General features: G+C 39.4%; 1 protein-coding gene across 4 annotated transcripts in view; it reads right to left on the reverse strand.

Moving 5' to 3' along the window:
* The window catches only part of LOC105839462 (neuroligin-4, X-linked), a 391763-nt gene that overhangs the window by 59939 nt on the left and 308490 nt on the right, over nt 1-23334 (reverse strand). For all 4 annotated transcript variants that reach the window (XM_036288012.1, XM_036288014.1, XM_036288013.1 and 1 more), the window contains one exon: nt 16394-17098. In XM_036288012.1, the coding sequence (XP_036143905.1) occupies nt 16394-16630 (237 nt within the window). In that variant the 5' untranslated portion in view covers nt 16631-17098. The remainder of the gene's footprint in view (nt 1-16393; nt 17099-23334) is intronic.

The raw sequence follows: 23334 nt of genomic DNA on the forward strand, positions 1-23334 counted from the left end.
CCTTACATTACTTAGTAAGTTTTTGAATATTTCTTCTTGTTATTTGACTCTGTTTTTCAAAATTAATTTTTATTTTATTCTGTAGAATATTCTGTATTTATTTTCTGTATTTATTCTGTATTTTTCTGTACAACAATCAAACAATGCATCATTCTCATCCTCATCACTAATTCTAGAAAACAACCATGGCGAGTTCGCGGCTACCGTACAACAGCCCGTGTCACGACTGATGGCTATCACAACTACAGTGGACCCGGACAATCCAGATTGGACGTACAATCCCAACGAGCCACTGTATATGCAAGTGTCATACGGTGATATGGTTGCGACAATTCAGATGTAATATCCGTCGGCAACTGTAAAATGCGAATTACGAGCGGATAGAAAATTTATTAAAAATGTTTTTAATGTACCTTTGAATGATTCCATTACCCATGTGTGGGCATCACCGCGCCACCAAAGTTAGAAAGCCGTTATTAGTTCTAATTTTGCATATTATATAACTTTTTTAATGTGCCGTTTCGAATCCACACGAATATTTAACTAATATTTTATAAAATTTTTATTAAATATTTAAATGTTTTGTAAGTTTGTTTATAAGTAAGTCCATAGAATGTTTGTTTGAGAATTATCAATAATATTCAACTGTGTTTACAGAAAAATACGCATTATGCGCGCTATTATGTGTCGACTTTATGGTCCATTAATAAATTAAATTTATAAAAATTTATAAATAGCCGCAAATAGGTCTAAGCGGAATTCTTTCACGACGAGTTTATGACAATCCTAACAATTCCTGTCTCGAGACTTTTAAGTCGAACGTTTAAGATTAACCGTAATGAGAAGCGATACGTATAATTGCCATTTATCGACAAATTATATAATTAATATAGCAACGCAAGAAACTTCGGCGAATCGTATTTCATGTATGTTTCACATACACATACGTGCGGATCGACATTAGCTACGATTACGAGATTCTTTCTCGCTATATTACCAATAATGTTATGATATTATTTCGATTAAACTAAAAGGAATGATATACATGTACATAAGAGCCATTATAAATAGAACAGTAATGTGAATCATGCTTGTAACAATCGAACGAAAAGTTTTACGTGTATCAATCTTAATTTTGCATTATTAACAGTCATTATTATTCTATTATCATTCTTAGCATGACATACGGCATTTTGAATATTATGGATCTCGTTCTGGATAATATATAATTATAAATTTATGAAAAAAAATTAATATCGCTGTAAGTTGATATATTTGTGGTATTACCCCGTTTTACTCTGATCTAACTATAATGAAAATACAGTACAAATATATCGACTTCTGGGCAGCTGAGGAAGACGGACGTTTCTTTATACGAGCTATTACCGTGTCTCTTGATCTGTGACCAACTGGTCCACGGTAACCACGAGGCCTCAAGCCGTTGCACAGGCACTGGATCGGTTAGGAAAGAATTGAATTTGACATTTATTATATTGAGAGAAAGATTTGATACCGTATATTTAGGATCGGTGGGCATCCGGTCTATCCTGAACTAAAAACCCAGATAGCACAGGACATCTTATGGACATCCAGTTTAAGTCCAATTTGCATCCGAACGTCCGTGGATGCAAAATGGACATTTAACGGACGTTCATTGTTGTACATTAAATGGATGTCTTTTTTCAGACATCCTACGGACATTCAATTTTTGTCTACGTTTGGACTTTAAATTTTATGATTTTATATAAATTACAAACTTTATAAACTCTATATACGATATAATATATATAATATTATTAAAAATATATTAATACAGTGAAATATAGGTTTATATAAATAATATAATAAATATAACAATATAAGTAAATAAAGTAAATATAACAAAAATTAATTGTTTTTAATTACTTTATTATTAAAAATCCTGTCCAAATTATAAGTACACAATTGTCAAAAAATGGTCCATTATATGGACGTCCATGGGATGTCCGTTATGCACTGTATTAGACGTCCTAGGGATGTCCAAAGTTGTGCATAATGGACATCCCATGGACATCCATGAGATGTCCGACGGATGGTAATTGGACGTCCTATGGATGTTCGAATGTCCAGATGTGAACATTTTACATCGAGTACATCGAAATCTACACTACTGACTTCCCAAAGTCTCAGACTCAACAATTGTACCTTTTTTCTTCAGGAGGAAATGTCTAATTTAAAAGAATTTGTCCGCAAGGACACAAAAAAAAAAACGTTAAAAGACTACCATGCTGCACAATTCTTCGTCAATTCAGTCTGTTCGGCAAAAGGCTTTACTGCGAGCTTTGCGAGTGTAGTTTTTTTGATCCAAACACATATATGGACCACATGAACAGAATGAAACACCAGCAGGAGATTGAAAGATGGATAGGAGTGGTTGTGAGTTGTGAGGCTCCGGAGTGAAAGATGATGATTTGGTGAAGGAGATGAGAGGGAGAGGTTGTAACGAGCCACATTCCTAGCGGCTAACAACGACCGCGCGGCCCGGTCGACCAACCGTCGGGCCGAACACCGGGCAACACGCCCGCCATAAGATCTTCGCGCCGCCGAGATAACGCGCATCTCGGAGGCATACCCAGACAGCACATGTAGATTATGAGAATGATAATAGGATATTGCGAAAGTATATTGCAATATTCGTATAATATTAGAGATACGTCTGTGATATGGCGAGTATATACTCATAACGTACTATGTCCGCGTTGCCTTATCCCATAGAATTTCGCTGGCAGTTTATGAGAATATACCGAATATATCTTAAGAATGTTATACGTATGTCTAAAGTATATCTTCAGTATATTCACAATATGTCTACAGTATGTTCACATTATATGGGCTCATGCATAATGAGAGGAATAAGAAACAAGGAATTAAACATACAGAATTAGCAAGAAGAAATAAGAAGAGGAATTAATCATTTCGCACATCAGGAAGCTATCGCAAAAAATGAAGCGTAATATCTGTTGAATACGCTGGGGTGCTTTGGGAAATTATGCTCAGATAATTGTAGGTTATAACCTAAATAATATATGTATATATACAATATATATATATATTATTATAGTTTACGTTACTATATTATATCTTATGTACATACCAGAGTTATCTGGGCGTAATTCCTGAGAAAACTACGTTGTCCGTGAGTTCGTGTTCGCACGTTCACACCCTACACTTCACCACGTGTCTGCATCACACGGCAGACGAAAATGCGTAACGTTACAGATCATAGATAGCGTTGACATGATTCACTTTCGATATTACGCGGATATTTTGGAAATATGTGATAGATATACATGAGATATATCATAGGATATTTTACGGATGTTTTGAGTATATTAGATATAATCTCAGTATATTCCGTAGGAGTTGCGAAGTTCAGTCGCTATATTCTAAGTTTATCTTGAGGATATATCAAAATGACATTCTATTGAGACGTTATATGAATGTTTTACGTATATTCGGTATGATCACAGTACATTACGTATGAGAGTATAATATTCGTACGATATCTGGTGCTGTCTGGGTACGTACTCCCCTCTCGAGCCAGTATCCCAATTCGAAGAGATACAGAATCGAGAGACCGAGGACCGCTGAAAATCCCCGAGCATCTGCCGGGGACTGTATATAAGGTCGCCCGGCAGCAGCGAACTTCACTTCTCGCATCCCGTCCGAACCAGTTCCGACGAGAAGCCAAAACCTCGAGCTACGACTCACGGTGGAGTGTTCTCCGTCATCGAAAATAAGTGTTACTTGATCAAAATGTAACATTTTGGTCCGCTATCTTTATTATAATTTTAAAGTTATTATTGTAGATTCATCGTAAGCGACCTTAAAAACTTATACATCCTGCATATACTATACCTATTATACATAGGTATGTAGATCAATAGATAAAACTTACAAAGGTGATTTTTTTGTATAGAGTTCTATCTCTCATTTTCTTCAAATAAGAAGTAAAGAAGCTAAAGAAGTAGTTACTTTGATTTTTGCGGAAGATATAAACTTTCGAAGGATCAAGACATACGTTCCATCAGGAAAAGGTTAAAATCTTTTTTATCCTTCGGTCCTATAACATGACCGTATATATACGCGTCAACAACAAATATAGGTACATAATACATTTGTTGATGCACAAATGCATAGCTGACGGCGCAACTGCTTGTGAATTAAAATGTGGACACGGGGTAAATAGGTCGAGGCGAGAAAATCCGAGATATTAATCCCCGATTCGAGCGGGGGTACGTTTACACCGCGGACGAATCCCCATTAATCCCGCCCCCGCCCTCCCTTCGCGCCAAAATTTGCGCGGCCACACTTTGATGATGCTGATGCAGCCGACCGGTCCGGGTGTCGCGATTGATGCAGTTTGGCATGGCGGCGTGTGTCGAATACGCTAAAATTTAAATATTACATTGGAATCCGATTTAAACACGCGCCGATTTGGAGCCTTTACATTTTACGATATTCCGCGAGAATAAAATTACGCGCGTCGACCTGAAACCGGGTTACAGGTTTGTTATTTCAATGACATTAGCGCGTTCATTAATTGCGCTAATTTAGAATAATGAAATGTCACACACACACACACACACACACACACGCAGCTGCGTAAGAGCTATCCTAACATTTTAGAAAATTAGGCAATTACGCTTCCCGGCAAAACTTTGACTGCACCTCCTGATGTGTACTTTAGCCGGCAAAAGTAATTGCAAAAATTCCACCTCGTTACTTTTGCGCTCTCCGTATTTAAAATTTTCACCTAGCAACACTCTCGCCGCGAGATAAGGAAATTAATTGCAAATTTGTTCCCGCAATTAAAGGGACCCGCAGATCGATGCCTCCACCGCCTTGGCTATTGTTGGATCCTCCCCACCTGTTTCAATCGGGCGCTTTTCAGTTCGAGTAATAGTCGCGCGCAATAATCTTATCTACGCGATGGGATGAGACTTATGGCCGGATTATTGCCTCTGTCTGCTCCTTTCGGGCGAGAGACGCGGCGGGGGGTGCAGAGGGGAGCCGCGGGCGGCAGGAACGCGGGAACGATTCGTGGGCGGACTGCGTAACGGTGCCCGGTGAATTATTATAATCTCCCGGCGGATAGAACGAATTTTATTTCGAAATCAGTCGCCCGCAGACGTGATCGTAATTCTCATTATTTGCGGGACGCGCGCGGGGAGACTTTTCCCTTTTTCCTCTTCTTCTTCGTACCGAACTGCGAAGTTGCGGATTTACTCGGCCCCCCCCCCCCCCGTCGGAAGACTGTAGATCCTCTAGATGGAATGAGTTTTACGGCCATTAGCATTTCGATACTTTTCACAATGATTCACTTCGAGCCGATTGAAGGATTCGGTTCGTTAAAATTGAGATCCGGACGCAATGTATACGCACGCGCGCGCGCGTGTGTGTATACTTGATTTCAATGAGACGACAACTGATGTCACGATTATCCCTCTGTCGTGTTCCCTGTAAAGTATCTTCCACCCTCTTTTAGGGGCAATAAGAACGATGAGCCGGAAGCTCGGGGAGTATCTCCGGGACAAGTTGAAGAGTTCGGAGGGCAAAGGTGAAATCGTCCGTTCTCTCCTTTTTGTCCCCTTCAACGGGACGGAGGAAAGCGAGCGATGGAATAAACGGGACGTGCGGGAAGTTACCCCCCCTCCCTCGAAATCTCTCCTCTGGATACAAAGTGAAATTGATGGCCCGCATTTACCGGCGCACGTGTAGACGGAAACACGTGGAACGAGGAAAGGGGAGGGGGTTGAGGGTGTTATCCAGGACAGTGATGCGCTGTCGATCCCATCTGCGAAACGACGCTAGTTAAAAAAAACCTATTAGAAATATATGTATTCCCGATATAACGTGTCGAAATAAATCTAATACTAAATCCAGACGCGGAGCGCGGCGAGAGAGAGAGAGAGAGAGAGAGAGAGAGGGGGGAGACGCCTGTTTATCTGAAGACAGCATAATTTCGCGCGAGAGCTTTGCTGATTTATCATTTCGGTTGTACATACGTTTTGCGCAGCAACTGCAGTACAGTACACTCGACAATTTGCATACGTTCATTCGTTCCGTGACAACTGTTACCCTAAAGGGATTGTTTACATTTCTCGCGTGCGCGATATTCATTAGGTTCCGCGCATGGAGATGATAACAAGCGAAATAAATTTGGTTACGTCATAAATTACGGATGCAACAGTGAGCGAAGGACAGGCGTAACATCGCTAAAGCGAAGCGAATTAATACCGCGTTTCTGCATATTTGCACGTATACGTTTAATTGTGATAGCGGATAGGAGTCCCGCATTAATTAGTGGCGAAAATTATGCTTCGAATTTTATATGAGAGATAATGTACCGCGGGAAAATGTGGTGGGAGAAAAACAGAACTCGATGTGTAATATATTTTCCGAATTGCAAGGTGCTCAATGCTTAAGGGAGGATATTTTCGACTCTACAATGTCAAAGCTAAAAGTTAGTCAGAAATTTCAAAACTGCAGGTTTTTTATATTCACTCTTTTTTTTTCCCTCGACGATGAAAAGTTTTGGTTGCAAAATTCGGCTTCAAATTTTGACTCTAAAACCAGCTACAAAGGAGAAAATAATGAAAAGTTTGGCTTACACTGGCTTATGCAGCGAAAGTAACTTTATTTCGTTGCAGTTTTAGGTAAATAACTTTGAAACAAGTAAATGGATTCAAATAAACTTTTGTACGAATATTTATATAGATTTTCATTAATATATGTAAAAAATTGATTTAATTTGTAATGTTATTTTCTCATGGAATAAGTACTACAAAACAATTTTATTTTGTATAAAGAGAGCAAACAGAAATTCAAATAACTTAAATAATAAAAGAATTACTCACAAATTTTATATAAAACTGTAAGAAGTTTTGGCTCTAACAACATATACTAAAAAGTTATCAAAATTTAAAAACTATAGACCTCTTATTTTCTTATGTAGATTTATTTTCTTCTAATCAATTACAAAAAATTTTTTGATCCTAAAATCAACTGCAAAGAAAACAAAACAACGAAAAAAAAGGCTTTTTTTCAGAAAAAAACGTAGCAAAAATGTCATTTTATTGCAATTTTAGGTAAATAACTTTTAAACGAGCAAACGAATTTTTTGCATCAATATTTATTAGATTTATTGGCATACGTAAAAAATGTATTTAATTCGTAATGTTACTTCCTTATTAAATTTATAAATAAATACAATATAAGACGCGAGTACATATGACATTTTTTTACCTAAGAATCAAAAGTAAACGAAAAATTAAATAACTTTTAAACCTATAAGAGAATTACAAACAAATTTTGCACAAGTATTCAAATGTAATAATAAGACAATTTACAAAATTTTAAAATTTTTAGTAATGCTTAAAAGTGTGACACATATGTACATCCTTAAAACTGGCTTGAGTCAAGTCGAGCGAACCAGGATGAACTTGCAAGCGTTAGAGAAAAATTATTATACAATCCTTATCGAGTTGAGAATGCCGGACTGTAGATGCGGCAACAATTATGCGGTTTGTTGTTGCAAAAATTCCAGTGGGATGATTTAAACCGGACGATAAATTACGTAAATTTAGAGGTATAATAAATTATGTGCGCGACAAAGGAAGTCGGGCGGAAAAATGGCGAAGATACGGAGGATTTACGTCAGCCCTGCACACACGGTCCAATAACGGTTGTATGGAAGCTTTTGCTGGTGGTGATGCGTTTCAATGAGTTATAGAGCACATAAATGTAAAAGAAATTTATTAAGCTTCAAAGTCGCGAAACGGCTGTTTCGCGGAAAATCTCCCCGTGAATGCAGCTGGAAATAGACAAGATTCGTACGCGCTCGCGAATATAAAGACGAATGAAGATGGCGGCTACAAAACGATGACATAAAGTTGCATTTAGTCAAGCGGATTGCCGATTAGAATCCAGAAGAGATTTATTATGAAGGACGAAATTGAAAAAAACGAGAGAAAGAAAGAGAGAGAGAGAGAAAAAGAGAGAGAGAGAAAAAGAGAGAGCGATGTTTTTTTCCCTGGGCGTTTATAAAGGACAGCGTCGTGATAAAAGAAGAAAAAATGGATCGGCACTTTCCGGTCGGGAAAATATTTCCAAGATTGAAATTCCGGCGAGAGAGAAAGAGAAAGAAAGCGAGAGGGAGACAGACAGACAAACAGAGAGAGAGAGAGAGAGAGAGAGAGAGAGAAAGAGAGAGAGAGGACGAAGAAAAATTTCCGGGTACAAAGGCAAATTGACGTGAACGCGGTAAGAGCATACATTAATGCATTTGCAATGCCAATCGGGCCGACGACGGACGCGTTCGGATGACGAACGTGGATTAAATAGAAAAAAAAAAGAAATTCGCGATGGGATATCATCTCGCGCACACGTAGTTTTACGGGGAATTATTATGCGCCGTAAGGGAAAATTTGTAAAGTGCTTCAAACGTATGTCTCGCAGCTTCGGAATGCGGAATAATTAAGTAAATCGTGCGTAATAACTTGAACGTATGAAGAAAAAACCTACAAACAGTTTGTCTCGGTGAACGAAATAAGAATGCGATTTAATCTTTGAGTATATATACATGGAGCAGGAATTGCTTTGTTACATGTAAACCGAAAGTGTGTCCAAGAACTGTGCGAGAGAGAAAGATATAGGGTGATATTTGTTCTCTCTGCGCATGCGTTAATATCATTACCTGCACCGCAGTTTTAACATTTCTTATGCACTTCTGTACTATTCTGTACTTAATGTACGAATTGTATGTGTGTAAAAACATACACAATGCCAGCCATTGACTTTTGTTTCGACCGTAAGCGTGATCACACTTTCACGATCATTTACTACAAAAAATATTAAATGCTGAAATTTTAAGATTATACGACAAAATAAATAGCAATAAACAAACATTAAATCATACATCACATGGTAAATTCAATAATCACTTATGCTCAATTTGCACCGACTCGATGTCACTTGACACCTGAAGGTTTATAATCTGTGATTCATAAATATCGGAACGATTTAGAGAGAGAAACTGTAACAAGCGTATCCAGGATGTTCTATTATTTGAAAAAATTGAAACCAAACCGTGTAGTAAATGATCGTGGAAGTGTTGATCATGCCTACGGTCGAGACAAACCGTAAAACAAATAACAAATGATGATAGTTCTTTCCCGTTGGATTGGGAAAAATCTGATGTTATAGTCATTCCAAAAGCTAATAATAAAGAACCTATATCATTAACGCCTACCGTATCTAGAATTTTTGAAAAATTGGTTCTAAAAAGATTGAGCTCATTCGTTGAAAGAAATAAATTACTGCCGAACACTCAGTTTGGATTCAGAAAGGAAGATCGTGTGAGGATTGCCTCGCTCTAATCAATGTAGCAATTTACAAATTTTTCTCTAAAAGAGAAATGACGGGAGTACTGTTATTAGATATCAAGTCAGCATGAGGTCAACCCACAGATGATGTTTTAAACCATTAATAAACTGGATATTCCAACAAAATATAAACTCTTCTTTAGGAATGTTCTAAAACCGAAACAAGCAAACTTTTTCGAGTCAGGTAAATGGCGTGAGTTTAGACTTTTGCAGATGGGTCTTCCACAGGGTTCTGCCCTGAGCCCCTTATTCTTCAATCTCTATATCAAGGACATTTTATGGAAAATCCCTTACAATTGCCAGGCAGTTATGTTTGCGAATGATATTGCTATAATATGTATTGATAAAAAATTAGACTCTATCAAGAGATCACTCTCATCTGCTTTTATCAGTTAAAAAAATGACTCAATTCAATCGACCTTGATCTCTCCTTACCTAAAACCCAATGTGTTATCTTTAACAGAAAAAGAATATCCATTAATAATCCTATCGTCCTTGATCATAGATCCATCCAACTTTAGAAAAAAGTAAAATACCTTGGCTTAATAATGGATGAAGGCCTAAGATGGAGGGAACACATAAATGAGTTTAAACACAAAACATTAACATATTCTAACATATTAAAGTGAATAGCGGGATATTCGTGGGGCATTAGCCCAGTCGATTGCATGAGGTTTGTCAATGCCACTATTGGTGCACAAATAGAGTAAGGTAGTTTATGGTATCAGAGTGCTGCTAACTCCTATATTAGTTACTTAGAAAGAGTCTATGTCAGGCCTATAAAACGGCATTGGGTACTCCTAAATCTACTCCGAATAGAATAATCTGGAAGTATAGCAAACAACCGTGTTATACAACAAATTTAACTCCATTGCAAAAATCGAAACATGCACAAAAACAGATGTACTCAACACTGCGTCACTTTCACAAATGTCAAGCTAGGATGCTGAAATTTGAAGGGAATTTGCTGACAGGTGTGGCAACCCACAAAAAAAAAAGAAGTCAAATTGGTGACTGAGAGTGCCACACGGTGGTGATTCCGGGAACTTTTTGATCAAGGTGGTATATACTCAAAGGATTTAACGTGATTCTCCCTTCTCTAAGATTGACGCACGGAAATAAGCGGGAAGCTTATATTTCCGTTTTTCATTGGCGTACACAAGCACATTTAATATTCGGATTATGCTCAGTCGAATGCCAAAGAAAGACACGGGGTGTCTTTGATAAGGACAATGTCCGAATATCAAATTGACCCAGATTCCATTATGAATTCAGCGTATGTACAAAATTCAGTAGAGGGAGATTGCTAATACTGTCATATCACTTTTTTTTTTACAATATTGTATACTTAATCAGAGTTGGGTAGTAATTAGTTAAAATTTAAAAATTAAAAAGTTAAATTTAGGCTTAATTTAGTTAATTTTATGATTTAATATTTAACTTTAACCAGTTATTTTTTAAATATAACTTGAACTTGTTAATTAAGTTAAAAATTGATTTGTATAAGTGGAAAAATTTCCACATATTTCTTGTTGTTTCATAGAAACTTAAATTACATGTAAAATATTATATATTTGATGATGTATGTCATAATTGTTTTGTAATAAAATTTAAATCAGTTATAACTTTTTCATTTTATATAAATGATGCTTTTCAAATTAATTTTTAATTTAATCTTAACGTGATTTATTTGAGTTATTTTTTGTTTATGTAACTTTTAACTAATGACTTAAAAAAAACATATCAACTTATTGAATTCTCTATTTTTAACAAACAAAAATGAAACATTTTAGAAACATAAATGACTAAAAAGTATCTTTTATCAGATATAACAATTTGCAGAATCGTTTTGATTTTTGCAATAACAAAGTTTTGCAAAGTAAGTAAACAGAATAGATTCCAGTATTGACACGATAGACAGTAATACATTTTCCTTTTCTTGTTTGAAAACCGAATTCGTCTTCACTGCAGGGAATAACTTGTCTCATTCTGGTGTCCAAGAAAAAGTGATTTTTTGCCGAAGCATGTAATTCGATCGCTCAAGATTCAATGGCGGAACGTGCCCGAGGATGGCAATATGCAAAACAATTGTGCTCCTATATCACGGGGATGAGAAGCGTGGAGGAGCGTGGAGAAGCTGCACGTGGCGCGGATGTCGTGGTTCTGTAGTTGGTGCGCGTTTGACAGAGCGCAATGCTTCCCCCCCCCCCCCCGGGCAAAACGTATGGCGTTCGATCGCGCGAAATGGACCGGTGAACGGGCGGACGCGAGCGAGCGTGAACACGCGAGAGCGGAACACGAGGAGCGGGACGAACAAAGAAAAAAAAAAAAAAAACGAGGACCGTGAGTTGTGCGGCACGTTACGACGTAATGTAAAGGCCACGAGGCGTCCTGAGCGAAAAAGTTTTCTCGTTATCCATCCATCCGCCCGGGGACCGCGCCGGGCGAAAAAAGGCCGGTAAATTGCGGATCCGCAATTCCCGCCAAAGCGACTGTGCGTGCGCGCGCGCGCGCGTCTCTGATCCGCGCGGATGTTTCAATCGCGCGAGACGGCGCGGCGAGTGGGAAGAGCGCGCACGAGAGACTTGCCGATGTATACCGGTAAAATGAGGCGCTGAAAGGAACGGAAGGTACGAAGAGTACGATCTACAGCCCGCGTAATACGCGCGGGATCCGCTTTTAGACGCAGCTACGTATTTAAAGGGAATTCCTCCCTCCCCCCCCCCTCTCTCACCCTGTCGCTTCTCCCGCGAATCGTCGCTCAAGTTTGCTTTACTTCAACTATACGCGTTTACGAACGCTTCAATTATTTCGCTCTTTGCTCGCAGTAGTTAATAAGTCAACATTGTTCCCCGAAGTATCGAAGTTCCGAGACGCCTGCAATATCCTGTATAATTTGTATACGCATCTTACACGAGGCGCCTCCTCTCCTTGACGGTAGGAGCGCCGAGATGAAATTCCGGGGATCACGGCGGGGCAACTGTATTATAAGTTGCTCGCGATCACCTCCCACCTCCCACCCCCTTCCCCCTTTTGAGGAAGCGCGATTCGCAATTTCGCGCCGATGACGCGCGAATGTCAGAAAAGCGTTAAATAACACGCGGGGGAATGAAAGCTCGCGGTATCGTTGTCGGATTGATATCGGAGCGTATCAAATTGGCCGCGATTTCCCCGCGATTCTCCACCCCGCGGCCGCGAATTTATTTTCGCGATGTAAAGCCGACATAGAGGTGGCGGAGGTGTGGCCGGCGATCATCCCGCCCGCGGACACTTTAACGCGAAGCGCGAAATTCGCCGGCTCGTATTCGCGAGCGAGCGAACGAGCGAGCGGTCGGTCGGGCGCCGCGAGGGGGGTCGAATCATCGGACGTTCGACCATCGATCCGCCTCTTGTCGATATGAATATCTATTAGACGTAATTGATGTCTACCATCCGGCGTAGCGAATGTCGCGGTAAATGTCAAATCGGCCTCGCCCACTCTCTGACTGATCGGTGTTGTGAAAACGCTTCGGCCCCGACGAACGAGCTGCCAGCAAATTGTCTCCTGGAAAAAAAAAAATTTCGCTGTCGTGCGGGAAAATCGAGATATCGAACCGCTTTTAGTTTCCGCTCCGGCTGCGGCGCGCAGCTATGCCGCCGTGTATTGGAAATGGGGGGAAGGAAAGGGAGAAGCGGGGGAGGAATAAAAGACAGGGATTTCTCCACTGTACGTGTTTCGTACGTATTTAATTATTTTAATTCTGCGAGCGGAATTAAAGCTCTTGCTCTCTCGCTGCTCGAACGCTCTTGTAGTGTACCATTTTACGAGAACGGTCTTGGTTTTCTGGCAAATCCCGATGACAACTTCCGCAATTTGCCGTGAATTTTTTTTCTTACGTTACATCATCGGTTAAATTGTTAATAATTAAAATGTAACGACAATGGGGTATGTGAAAATGAAATGTAAAGTAATGTCGCGTGAGAGTTGCCGTTTGGAAATCTTTTTGCAGCACGGTACATGTGGAGGGGACAGCTAGTATGTCCGTCTTCCAATTGGAGTGGAGCGTACGTGTCAGCCATCCCCTCCACATGTTACCAGCGTGCTGCAAAAAGGTTTCCAGAACGGCAACTCCGTATCTTGTACCGATGATGTCATTTAAATTTGTACAAAATACGTTATTTTTGCTATACATACGTTACAAGTTAAATAAGTTTTATCGATTAGCGTCACATTTCAGAATATACGTGACAAAATTATGAAAAACGGTTATCCTTCGCAAGCCATAATCTCATTTAACGGTCACCCGTCCAGGCTAGAACCCACAGTAAAAATATCTGGACCTGTGATAATGCTATGATCCTTCCACCTATTATCAAATAAAATTGATGTAGAGATCAATCAAAATTATTACTAGGAGGGAAATTATTCTTAAAAAAAGAAATAGATGAAAAAGAATGGAATAATTCTTAAATCTAAAATAAAATGATCTTGGTGCTACCCCATTAACTTTCTTAGACAGGTTTACATGGAATAGAAATGTATGGCTATCTCATAATTCTTGATTTAACAATAGAACAATCTGAAAAAAATCTCACTTTATTCTTGCTAAAAGAATTGTAGAATCTAAAATATGTGTGCCTGCGTGTACGTGTAAACCTATGTATGTACGCATTTGTGATTCTAATAAAAGATCAGGAAGATCCACTGGGAAGCTCGCTTTTAGAGAACCAAAAATACTTTCAATAGCGTAAAGGTCTATAAAAAGTCGCTTTACGCGCAAAAAAAGATGCTGAGCTTTTCAGAGATGCATTCACAGATTAATTATAATGCACTCTGTCTAATCTTTTCATAAATACGAACATAAAATTACAGTTTTTTTATTCATTTCCACATATGCAGAATAGTTTCTATTAGCTTTTTCTGCTGCTCATTTGAATATATAACATTTTTAATATAGATATTAAATATGCATTGATAAGATATAAAAAGTCCCTTCTACCTTTTACATGTAATTATAAATAAGCTATGTAATGACTGTTATACAAATTGTATACTATTATGTATGGCATATTTGAAACAATTGAGACGCGTTAATGATGGAGCATAATAAAGACGACATTAAAGTCACGTAAGAAAACATACATAACGGGTCACTTTGACGTTAGTCATAAGAATACGTACTTTTGACATCATTAATACGCCGTCATATTCACGCTCTTTAAAGGAAACGCGTTGTGTGTGCTTAATTAAGAGAAAATGTGTGTATAACTGTGAATATACGACGAGGGTGCCGACGAGCGCGCCACGCGTGTTCTTAAGTTAATTAGAGCGCGCTATAGCACTGGCAAAAAGAACGCGCGGAAGAGGAGTATAAGAGCTATCGGTCGGTAAAGATACTTAGCAGGCAAAGGGAAGTTTTAACGTCGGGCCGACAGCAAGATTTAGGTGCGGTAATAAGTTCAGGGGATGGTAAGAGAGGAGAAAACTGACGCGCCGGGGAAAGGAAAGTGCCGAGAGAAGGTCTGCAAACTTTGCGAGAGTGATAGGAGGACAGTAACGCATTTAATGAAAGAGTACGTCGGTGGGCAACGAGAGAAGGAGAGATGAGGGAGAGGAGGGGGGGGGGAAGGAAAAAAGGGAAAAGGTGTTGGGCACTGAGAACGAGTTAGATTGGACGGAACAAGTGATGAGAAAAAGAAGCAGAGGAGGCAGAAAAGAAGGGGAAAGGGGAACGGAAAGTAAAGCGCCGGGAGAAGAGGACGCGCGGTCAAATTTAAGAGATGTAGGAAGACAGTAGTGTGGAAGTAATTGAAATCGCAAGATTAATGCGCCGGGGGACACCGACGGTTCCCCGGGATGTTAATGAGAGAACATTAGATATAGTTCTTGTCCTCGTTTTTGCCGAAACGCCGCCGTGACGCGCCAAGATTAAAAATCTCGCGCGGGAGCGTCGTCGCCCGTTGAATGCAACGCGCTGAACTCCGCTCGGCGTCGCGCGCGTTAAAAGCGCGTTATTCAGTATTGTTAAATGTTGCTATTATATTCCGTAACGTCAATGATACAGCGCTGTATTGTTGCAAATGAAAATATATATTAATTAACGGTAACGTAGAACTCAATGGAGAGAGAGAGAGAGAGAGTGCTCGGCCCCGCTGTAGTTGGCAATTATTATTATTTCGATACGTATCAGTTAAACAAGACATTTAACCGGGCGCGCCGTTTACACGGCCCTTGACCAAAATTGATTCACATTTCGCACGTTGAACCGCAACCGGGAGATTAATTCGCGTCCAAGATATTATCCCGTCCTTGTACACATAATATCCAAATATTCATGTCATCGCATATCCACTGTCATAAACGCCCACCGTTTCCCCCTGTGTAAACAGGTAGAATAGACCTGCGCGCGAGATTCTGCAAATCGATTCCCGGCAAATACCGTTCCGTTTTACAGCCGGCTTCCATTTCTACATCGTGGAATCTAACGCGAGGGTATATATTTCCCTTTACGAAAGGTGGCTCCGGGCTCTTTAAAGAATCCCGATATTAAAAGTATTTGACATGAAAAAAAAAAAAAAAAAAAAAAGAAGAAGTTGACAAGCGCGCTGTCACGAATGATCGGTGTACTCTTCGCGAGCGGCTACAGCGGGCAGAAAAATTCCGCGGCGATCAATCCGGGCAATAAATCTCGATCGCTTTTCGCCGCGGAAACAGCGGCGCAACGCGCCGCGTAATACTGCAACGGACCGATCGTGCGAATCACGACCTGCCATTTACATCGGGTCGAACCCGATGTCCGAGCAGGCTCCGCGGCGTTACCTCGTACCACCTGCCTGTGCAGGATATTCAAATCCTACCGGGAATGTGGTTCGTCGCTCGATACCCCACACGTTCTGTCATCCTCCACTTCCTCCTCCTGCTCCACCACCTTCTCCGCCATCCCCTCCCCGCAGTTCTGGCATCCCTAGCAGGAAGAATCGATACACACCTGAAGTATTCCACGTATTTGTCCGCTCTTCGTCTCGACGATGCGCGAGGCGTAGCGGGTCGCGGGCTGCGAGGAAGCGGCGCGGCCGCCGTCGGCCAGGATCAGCAGGATCACAATCAGATGCAGGAGCGCGAGCCGTCCCACGGGCGAGGACCAACGGTCGAACCTGATCAGGCGGCACCACCAGGTCGTGACCAGCGGCCGGCCCCGGGCCGCCGGCTGGCATGGTAGCGGCATGACAGCATTTGCTGGCGGCCACCTGCAGCGACGCCACCAGCATAACCGTACGGCGACCTTGGTCGTCGGTGGACAGCCGAGCCAGCCGGCCGTGGTATCTCGTGATGAGTCCGGGCGGGTGGTCTCGAGAGTGCCGGGGTACTCCGACGGCGGACTTCCGGGAGACCACTTTAATTCGCCCGCGACGACGACGACGACGACGACGACGTCCCGCGAACCGCTTCTTCTCCTCCCCCGCCTCTCCCTCCTCCGCCGTATTCCCGCATTACGTTTCGGCCCAAGTCACTTTCCTTCCGCGCGTTTTATTCAGCTCTTAACTACCTCCGCGCCGGCGGCTCCGGAACCGGCACCCTTCGACCGGAGTCCAAGTTAAATTGCTCTCAAAACATCTTGAATAAGAAAGTTAGGAAGACGACGCTGGAGCGTGCGGAGCAGGCCGGCTTTGGACGTTGAAAGGCAGGCTTCGGTCTGTAAGCAAGCGAAAATACGATGTAATGGAACGTCCGCAAGATTCATTACTTTATTTATTCTTTTTTTTTCTTTTTTACGACAGCGGTTTACACGCGCTGAAGGGGGAAGGGTTTTGAAGTGACGGAAACACAGTGTACTTTGCCTCGTTAATAAAGGCATAAATTGAATACGAAATCTCGATTTTTGTATTTCGATCATTTAATTAACAATAAAAAGCTGTTTTCAAAGTTAATTAAAATCTAGAAATGACTAGCAAACGATTACAGAATCTTGTTGACAATATGTATATCTCTTCTGTGGTTTTACCTACATTTTAAATTTTTTAAATTCTGTGCGATGTATCTTTGATATTAAAACACGTACAATTTTTAAGTTAAACCAAATTAATAACATTGCAATATTAAATTGATAACACTGGGCTGCATGTGTTGCTGTTTGAAAAAGAAAAGTAATTTTTCATATTTTTCGATGCACCAAATATAAATTTGTAAAGAAAAATGTAGCATCGCGTCAGTTTTTTAAGAGAAATGAAGTTGAAACGGCTTAAAAATGTGTTTTTCGCTATATTGGAAAATTTGTAGCTGACGACGAATCCGATTTCGAAAATGGCTCAAATAAATGTTTGAACATTGTATTTACTTGAATATGAAACTATCGAATCTTTTAGTGACGGTGTTATCGAACTTCTAGCACGCTTTGTTTTTAGATGTAGTTGTTGAGACCAATTCGATCTGTTGTATACTCGATCTTAGTCGAACGAGAGAAATCGATATTTGTTTTCAAACGAGAGATATTATTTAGGAAACTGAGCTCTCCTCCACTTCTCGTTCGGCTCTCGACTCGTTCGCATCAACTAATTCCTCCGTTGTATTCTCGCGAATAATAATTGTTATACTTTGACGAATTCGAATAAAGAATTAAGTTTGCATAGAATCGAATCAATATCTATCCCGTACAGTAGTCACACAATATCAAGCAGATTATCCCATTCAGTGCAAAATATCATATGTAATATGCTGCAAACATCAAAAGTATCAACATGGATTATGTTATACATATCACGCTCTTATCTCAGTTATTGTATTTTTAAATTACAAAATATTAACAATTGAAGCTGCTGCGCTTAATGTAAATCATGGTTAAAAATTGTGAGTGATATTTAATTAAAACTTATGTTTTGAAAGCTTTCCACTGTAAAATGAATTAAATGAAATATACAATAAAAATTAATCAAATGGAAGCTAAAAATATAAAGAATTGAAAAAGTAGAGTGCTTTTATTGGCAAATAAAATGTTAAATTAATAACAATATAACGTTAATTGTGCTTCTATACAAAATTCAACTCTTTAATTTGAAGAAAACATCTTGATATTTTTGTTCATTCTCGAGTTATCTTTGCGAACTCACAGATTTACTTCCTACGTTGGATCAAGTTTCGTTATATGTTAATATTGTGTAACTCTGCAAATAGATAGATTATTTTTATTATCAATATATGCAGGGCCGTCTTAAGTATTAGTGCTGCCCGTGTGTCAGTGAACAATTGCCGCCCCTTCCCGCCCCTATTGTAAGACTAGCGCGAGAGATAGTAAAGGATTCTCGGAGCCATGAGATTCGCAGTGAGCGCCGCGTGATGCGCGCGTGCTGGTATCAGCTGTGTTTCCGAAAACAAGATTCGAGGCTGGTGATCCCGGATGATCTCAGCAGCCGTTTTCGGGGACAGTCTCACTTGCCGCGCTGTAGCAAACACACCGAACCCCGACTTAGCCCGCGCGCCGGGCATACAATAAAGGAATCTAAGTACAACGAGGCTCTTTGAGTAATTCGTGATCCCGGCCCATCCTGACGTAAAGTTTCCGTCCGATACCCTTTCGGTTTCCTTGGTTCCGTAGTTAATTTCCCTACACTATTAAACTGAATCTAAATTAAATTAAAATTTATGTAAATCTAATTTTGTTGGATTGAACAAGCACTGCAAAACCAAGTGTGTAATATAAGTGTGTAAGTGTGTAAAATTACACACTTATATGTGTAAAATTACACATTTATGTGTGTAATTCAGTTTTCTGTGTAATAATAACACACTATGCTGCGTAAAGATAATGAATTTACACATTTGACCGTGTAGCAGTACACGTTTCCATATTTAAATGTAAAAACGTGTACCTCCAAATAATTCAAATGTGTAAAAATACACGCAAAATATAACTTTACACATTTAAATCTTGTTACACATGAGTTTCATGTGCAACTAGCCAAATCAAGTGTGTAATATAAGTGTGTAAATGTGTAAAATTATTATATACTATATGTATATACGTTTATTATATTTGGAAAAGAGATATTTTATTCATAAAATTCAACATGTTTCTGATTAATGAACAATATTAATGAACACATACTTAAACATAAAAACGTAGAAAAAATCTTTTCTAATTCTTTGATGGTCCGTTATATACTACCGAGCATAGTAATTTTTTATATAAAATTTTCTCCGTGCATAGAGAAAAAAAGATTATGAAAAAGGTACCGTGCTTGACATTGTAAACCGAATGCAAACGTCAAGTGTAAATTTAGTGGTAAAGAAATAAAAAAAAAATTACTATTTGTTATGCATAATTTCAACTAGATTAATTTTTCAAAAAATCGGGATAAACTTTCTAATTTAGTACAGTAAAATATATATAAATTTTTTAATTTGATTATGGCAAAAAATTAATATCTCATAATTAAATATAAAATTTAATTTATATGTATTAATACGTATCTACAAACATTAAGTGTTTATAGATTATCACAAAGGGTCAGTTCTCGTAGGATCTTCGAAGTCAAGCAACGTTGGCGATGATTTACGATTGGATGGGTGACCGTTTTTTTGTATAAACGTGTAAAAATACGCATTAAAGCGTGTAAAATTACACAGAAATCTGTGTAATTTTACACAGATAAACCGTGTAAAAAAATTACACACGTACAAACGCGTAAAAAGTGACTACATGAGTTTACACACTTAAGTGTGTAAAAACTACACACTTGGGTTTGCAGCGTATACGCAAGTCGCAAGTGGCTGTTTGCGACTTCTGTAGACGAGACTGTATGTATACCTCGTCTATAATGAGTCGTTAGTCATTGGTTAGAAAATTAGTCATTGGTAAGAAATCTAGTCAATAACAGTTGATCTTAGAGAAGAATAAACGAACATGATTGGTTAAATTTCTTACAACCAACGACTAACGGACTCATTGTAGACGAGACTTTATATTAACTTGAGCCAATTTCAATATATAGTGGCACTGTTTTGATATCTCGTTTCTGACTCGAGTTTGAAAAATGTTATATATTGTATTTTTATAACAAACATTATTTTAGTCTATCCACAAATTCTATTATTAATGAAAATTTGCCGCCCGTTGTATCCTGTGAACGGCGCACACTCTGCACACTCGGTCAAGACGGCTCTGAATATAATGGTATAAATAACGCATAAAACGATTTTATATTTCTGTTTATTTTTGTCTATATTAATGAATCAAATTTAACGAGATTTTTTGTTCATTCCAAATCTTTTTTCTTTCCTGCAGAAGAAAAACGCGATGTACGCACAAAAAAAAAACTATTGTTTATATTACTACGTAGATAGCAATTTCTAGATAAATGTAAAGTCACCACTAGACCGTGCATGGACTGGCGCAATTTGTAATAATTCGTACCTTTTGATTAAAAAAGGACCGCTTCGCTAGCGAATTGCCACGAGAAGTAACTTGAAAACGAATTTGATTGTGCCCATTTTATTTGCAAATCTCATACGAATAGCGAACTTATACAAATTTTGAATCCACGAATCGTGCATGGACTGGCGCTAGATTAACATTGGAATCTCGTTACCGCAAATTTGAGAGTATCTTTCACGATAGGATCTATTCTTTTATACAAAGCCATCATTCGTAAAAATAGTCCTTTGTCCGCGCACGTAATTACAACAATGAACCTATCAATGCAAACAGATTGCGCTAACGCCGATGGGACTTGCCATTTATCATTTTTTTTAAATCGTTGATCCATTCGATACCACCGTCCGGTTTTGCGGTGAATCCGCTCGGTCGGACGTGACGCAGTGATAAACGGACACGAACCAATCGATCGGCAGTTCCTGAAATTATGGATTTCGCCGGTCTGGTCGCGCGCAAATCTGCGGCACACAGTGCTATAATGCGTTTAACCGAAGCAATCACTTTATTAATTAATCCGTATGATCGGTATTATTCCACAATCGATTATTAAATAAATTCCGCTGCATTATCAAAATCGTAAACCATAATCGAATCTAAGTTTGTCCTTAAACTTCCTAAAGATAATTGCTTAAAAAGAGATAGAAAGATTTAGAATTAAAGAAAAATTTAGAATTAAAGAAAAACTTTGACTCGTTAATAAGTTAGCGAGACTTAATAAATTTAATTTATAAAATTGATAAAAGAATTAATATATCCATTTATATACATCGATTATACTATATTCATATTATCACTATATATCAACAATAAAAAACTATTTACAAAATTACAAAATATTAATATATAAAGCCATAAAAAATTTAATTAAAAAAAGCCATCTCAATATCTGTTTGTTCCGAATTATCCCTTTAAAACACACATTTACACTGCACAATGGGCCATGTTCGACATGTTTATTATGTTAATATATAATTAATTAATACATTAGCACTACGTTAATACATTTGTAAAAATAGCCTACAAAAAGATATTCAATTTATTATTCTTGTGTCTACATTAACAAGTCAAATTTTAGTTTCCGTACTTTCAACCTTTTTACTTCTCTCTCAAGATAGAAAACGAGCAAACACATAAAAGAGATATACTCAATAGCTACATCTAATTTAAAAAAATCTAATCTGTCACAAATAGATTTCGCAACTTTCCTTAAATCTCGGTGCAAAATTGGCAAACAAACAAACAAACGAACAAAAAAACAAAATTACCTTTGAGAGCAACGGCGCAGTCGAATGAACCGAGTATCACGAGCAGCGGCATTATCTCAAGTCTCGGAAACGTGAAGAAGGGAAGTGAATGCGCGGCAACGATACGGATACTCGCGACGAGCTGGTTGACGCGAGAGGCGCGAGGACGATGAGACTGCGAGAAGACGGGTTGGCGGGGAGGACGGAGGAGACAGCGAGGCACTGATTGCACCGAGAAACTTATCTCCCCGCAGGACATCTCGCTGATCAACTCCCCCTCCTTCTGGTTTCAATCCCTCGGATTTCTGAGCCCCCTCGCCAATTTTCCTCTCCCCCGTGTCACCATTTAGGGTTAAGAGCGGAATCGCCCCGCGAACTTTCTTCCTCGCTAACGATATCACCGCGAATGGCTGATTTAAATTTTTAATCGCGGCTACATGGTGCGCTGATTAGCGTCGATCGTTCCGATTTCTATCTCTCTCTTTCTCTCACGAAGGGGGAAATTTTCTTTTCGTGCGCGGTCGATGCGGATTTCGAGCTGACGGGAAGCAAATTAATTAGAAAGCGCACCAATTTCTTTAGCTAATTTTCCCTCTTTTCGATTGCAGACGCGCAAGAATAGGTTTTGCTCCAAAACTGGCTCCTCTGTTGTACTTATTAACATATTCCCAAAATGCAGTCTCTAACGAGAGAGAACGGAAATTATTATATACGTTTTAATCATTTCATCGGATTTCATTGTCGCGACGTTTTAATGAATTTCCGCTGTAGCTTCTCCTAAAGCGCACATAAATTATTGCATGTATTATTAAACTTTTAAGTAAATCCATTTACTCGACGCGAATGCGTTTCCATGTCGCCGTACATTATAAACTCCGTACGTTATTACGTAATATGATTTATTTAACGTAAATGGATGGCAGCGACGATTCGGACGAGAAATTCGCAGCTGTAGGTGTCTTTTGGCAGTTGCGTCATATCGGGGATTCATACCGGCGGCGCGGCGGCGCACGGCGCATCGGCAACACGCGGTTTTCCCCGGGACGAAAAATTGGCGACGATAATAGATACGGCGACCCCGCGGGGACCCCGCGGGATAAGTACTTACGATAAATTACGAACTCTGATATTCGGAACTTTCCAAAGTCGCGGAGAAATACGAGATAAAGTTCCTTGTTCCGGTTTATTTTTCGCAAATCGATGCGGCCACCCACGCGCGGCTCTCCGACCCGTAATGATACCGCAATTCACGTCGCC

The sequence above is a fragment of the Monomorium pharaonis genome, chromosome 6, assembly GCF_013373865.1.
Source record: "Monomorium pharaonis isolate MP-MQ-018 chromosome 6, ASM1337386v2, whole genome shotgun sequence".
Taxonomy (NCBI): domain Eukaryota; kingdom Metazoa; phylum Arthropoda; class Insecta; order Hymenoptera; family Formicidae; genus Monomorium; species Monomorium pharaonis.